This window comes from Muscardinus avellanarius, assembly GCF_963383645.1.
Source record: "Muscardinus avellanarius genome assembly, chromosome: 12".
In the NCBI taxonomy this organism is placed as follows: domain Eukaryota; kingdom Metazoa; phylum Chordata; class Mammalia; order Rodentia; family Gliridae; genus Muscardinus; species Muscardinus avellanarius.
In genome coordinates, this window is record NC_137798.1 from 19,897,264 (window position 1) to 19,901,937 (window position 4,674).

General features: G+C 34.8%; 1 protein-coding gene across 1 annotated transcript; it reads right to left on the reverse strand.

Moving 5' to 3' along the window:
• Positions 1 to 2,932: 2,932 nt before the first annotated feature.
• Positions 2,933 to 3,880, reverse strand: LOC308271351 (olfactory receptor 4F21-like; the record flags this gene model as incomplete). The annotated part of the gene is made up of 1 exon (XM_080707649.1): positions 2,933 to 3,880. One exon carries the CDS (start codon positions 3,878 to 3,880, stop codon positions 2,933 to 2,935), a length of 948 nt encoding a protein of 315 aa, XP_080563775.1.
• Between the last annotated feature and the right edge of the window lie 794 nt (positions 3,881 to 4,674).

Sequence of the window (4,674 nt, forward strand, 5' to 3'; positions counted from 1 at the left end):
TTGTTGATATTTATATCATGTTTATTTATTTGCATGTACTGAACCATTCTTAAATCCCTGGGATTATTCACTACTTGATCACGGTCTTTTTAATGTGCTGTTGGATTAATTTTTCTAATATTTTATCGGGGATTTTCATCTATCTTCATTAAATTTATTGGATTATAGTTTTTTTTTTTTACTATTTTCCTATCTGGTTCTATTATCAGGATAATGCTGACCTCATAGAATGTTTTTGGAAGAACAATAATTTTATATTTATGAAATAAATGTGTATTACAGGCATTGAGTTTCCTGCCATCATGTCTTGGCCATTAAAATATCTAAAGTTGCCAAGAATGCCTATATACTTTATAGCAAAGAAAGAACAACAGAATCAAATCATCCACTGGTACTGTTTAGTACTGCCTATTAAACAGAATGTCAATCTAATAGAACATGAAAAGAATATTTTAAAGGTACAAGTAAAAATCCAGTTATTTGCCATTTGTGGAACAGAATTTTGCAGAGTTAGAGCTCTGTGTCTTAACATGTAATATATATTTTGAACTAATTGGAACTATAAGGTATTGGGTTGGGTCCCTAAATACACAAGTCTGACAATTAATGGTATGTGATGAGAATAGCTCTATGTACCACCATTCTCTTAGGGTATCTGTGCTTTCTGAACGTACAACTTTAAGCATTTCTAGAGTAGAGAGAATAGTTCTTTTGGGGAAACATTAAGCTTCTCAGTGAATCTAAATTTTTAGTAGTTCCTGGTCACTTTAGTTTCCATGTCCTTGAAGATCAGCAGATGAAGAAGTTATTACAGCAGCTGGTATAATTGACCTTCATTTGTATGAAGACAAAAATAGAATTTTTGCTACAATTACATCAGCCAGGTTTGATGATAATTATAAATGGGTAATTTCAGAAATTATGGCTCAATGGGAGCATAGTAATTATGGAGTGAGACTGCTTAGGTAAGACGATGTCCATGGGCAAGTGACCTACACAGATTCTGGATAATCACAGGCTGAGACTAAAATCTTAGGGATCTGGGGGAGAAAGATGATGGATGTCATTCTGGAATCAAATAGAAAGATCTGTCAACACTTGTTTCATTTAACAATTCTGTGTTTACAGAATCAATTATGGAGCTAGGCACGGTGGCACATACTTATAATCCCAGTACTGGGGAGGCTGAGATGGGAGGATTATAGATTCAAGATCTGCCTCAGTGACTTTGTGAGACACTCAACAACTTAGTGAGATCCTGTTTCAAAACAAAAAATAAAAAGAGCTGAGGGGTATAACTCAGAGGTAGAATGTTCCTGGGTTTAAACCTGAGACATACAGACAGACAGACAGACAGACACACACACACACACACACACACACACACACACACACACACAAACACACACACACACACGAATCAATGATGGACTTACAGGGAACATATATAAACCACAAATGTCAATAAATGTTGGAAGAAGTGGTACATATCTGATGCCTCCCACATAGCCTTCTGCTATTTTCCCAAAAATTTTGCCAAGTGCAGTGATGCAGGCTTATAACTAGTGATTCAGGAGACTGAAGTTCAAGACTAGCCTGGGCAATTTAGTAAGACCCTATCTCCAAATAAAAAACAAAAAGGATTGAAGGTATAGCTCTGTGGTAAAATGCCCCTCAATTCAATTCCTAGTAATAAAAAAACCTAATAATTTGTGTTGTTTTAGTCTGTGGCTTTTGATAGACTCTTCCAGAGAACTTTTGAGTATCAAAAATATTTAATCTACCATGTGGGAAGATCTGGTACTGTTATAGAATTAATGCCTCAGAAAAGTTTTAGGCCAATAAAGAAATACAACACTTCTCTGTCCCTCATGTGGGACAACTATGTTATAGAGTTCATGTAGCCTCTCAGAAGGCCGCAGCAGGATTGTGCTCTAGTTGCCTGCAGCATCCTCTGTTGGCATCCTACCCTTCCCTAACTCATTTTCACAATTCTGAAGTTATATCTTTTACCACTAACTCCAAATAAAGAATTTGCATGCTGATTTGTCTTTTTTTTAAAAATAAGCAAACCAACTATATTTACATTTATGACAATTTAATGTGATGATCCTTGACATTCACCCCAACAAACTTATGCTAATTTGAGACCATATAAGTAGAAGAAATAGTGTTATTATATTCATTAATCTGTGAAGTAAAATTTCAAGATTAAAATTTTTTTTGTTAGCTTGTCTCTGGATTCCAAAAATGCAGAGCATTCTGTGCAGGATATTATGGACAGGATGAGGAGTGATTCCACTCTTTAAAAATGAAAATAACCCATATACCCTGCCATTCACTGAGACAACTGCAAACTGCAGGATCTGCAGAGTACTCAAGGAGACACAACAGGCATACATCCCAGTTACGTTTGTTAACTAACATCCTTCATTTCTCAGTATCACTCCCCATTCCCTTCCTGATGCTTCCAAGTTAACTATCTGCAACCAAGCTTTGTCTTAGGTCTTGTTTGGAGAGAACCTGATTAAGTAACTAAGTAGAGCCACTCACTAGTCTTACATACATAACCCTTAAATGTGATAATTTCTGACACTTACTGAAGTAATTGTACAGTTTATTTGTAAAGCTCATGGGAAACAAAATTAATACAGTTATATATTGTTTCTATGTGGAAGTGATCGTAATTAAATAAAAAGTATTTTTGTATAATACTGTTGGTTCTAAAAAATTCACATTGTGATAGATTCATAATTCCCATAGTAGTAAAAGCAATAAGTAAATGCTCTGTAGAAGTAATAGAAACTTGTTCAGTTAGGTGGATGCCATGTCTAATATGGCCTAGAAGTTGGGGTAAATGTCATGTAACTTAAGTAGAGATATTCAACAAGTAGGAGAATATACAGATCTAGAACTTGAAAGAGAGCTCTGGTCAGCAAAACCTGACATAATATTTCTGTTTACTAAATCTTTTTATGGCTATCTTCATATCTTTGTTCCTTAATGTATAGATGACATGATTTAGGACAGGGGTGATTGCAAAGTCAACAATAAACAGGTATTTGTCAAGTGATGTTGCAGGGAAAGGCCACACATAGAGAAACATACACGGAGTGAAAAAAAGAACAACCACAGTGATGTGAGCTGACAAAGTGACAAGGGCCTTTGCTAAGTCACCTGAAGAACGTTTCCAGACAGTGACCAAAATGAAGACATAGGAAAGGAGAAGCAGGAAGAAGGTGGCCATGGTCATGAAGCCACTGTTGGCAGCGATGACAAACTCAAACTTGGTTGCATCTGCACATGCTAGTTGTATAATCCTGGGAAAGTCACAGTAAAAACTATCGATTTTATGAGAACCACAAAAGGACAAGTTTATAACAAAAGAAAACTGAGACATAGCATGGATCACTCCTGTTACCCAAGCAAGGATTACAAATAAAACACACCTCTTAGGGCTCATAATGGTCAAGTAGTGAAGAGGCTTACAGATGGCTGCATACCTGTCAAATGCCATGGCGATGAGTAACACCATTTCCACTCCTCCCATGACATGGATGAAGCATATCTGTGTCATACAACCTTGGAAAGAAATTGCTTTGTATTCAATTAAAAGATCTGAGATCATCTTGGGAACTGCAGTAGTGGAAAGGCCCACATCAATGAGGGATAGATTGGCCAGCAAGAAGTACATAGGAGAATGTAAGTGAGAATCAGCAATTACCAAAAAGACAATGAAGAAATTTCCCAAGATGATCCCCAAGTAGAGCAAGGAGAATGTCAGCGTGAGAAAAACTTTGGTTTCCCAAGAACCAGACAATCCCAGCAACACAAACTCAAAAACCACAGAGTTGTTTAGTCTGTCCATTGACTTGGGCATGAGAGCTGGTTTCAAGCCACCTGTGGATAAAAAAATGATGAAAAGTCAGAATCAGTGGTAATAAAGTATATTCCTCATTTATCCTGCTAATTTGTTCTAATATGTGCTATATAGACCTGAGAGTTAGAAATTATTGAATTGGATAACAACAACAACACAACAGAGGGAAATAGAATTATGGTGACTGAGATAGTAATATAAAGAAAAAAATTATGAATCTATTAGATAGATTAAAATGGTTTGCCTTCTTACTTTTTATTCCATGAGAAAACTTTTTGTTTTCTTTTGCTTCTCAAGGATTTTTAGACATTTTCTCTGATCACTTTCTAAATACTCTACCATTCTAATAATCTCGGGTGACAATAGTATGTTTTGTTATATTAATGTTTTTATACTAGTTTGCAAATTATTCTTAGATAAATTTCTTTACTGTTCAAATCAATTTTTTAGTTAAAAACTGTTTAATACATTCTACCATGTTTCAAATTTTGTATGAATTTTGTTTTTGTTTGAAAAATTTACTATGGAAGTCAGGTGTGCAGTTTGAGAATACTAATGACATTTTACTCATGATCCATTATTATCATAATGACTTATATGTTCAATGAATCAATGTCTACAAAAAGAGAATACCTATTAGGAGGTAAGATACCACAATTAAACAATGTTAATTTGAATTGATAATATTTATTAAGTAGCTTTTTATGCAAAGCACTACACCTAGCATATTATCAGATTTAATATTCATAAAATTCCCCTTACTATTTATTAGACTCATTTTATAAATCAAGAAA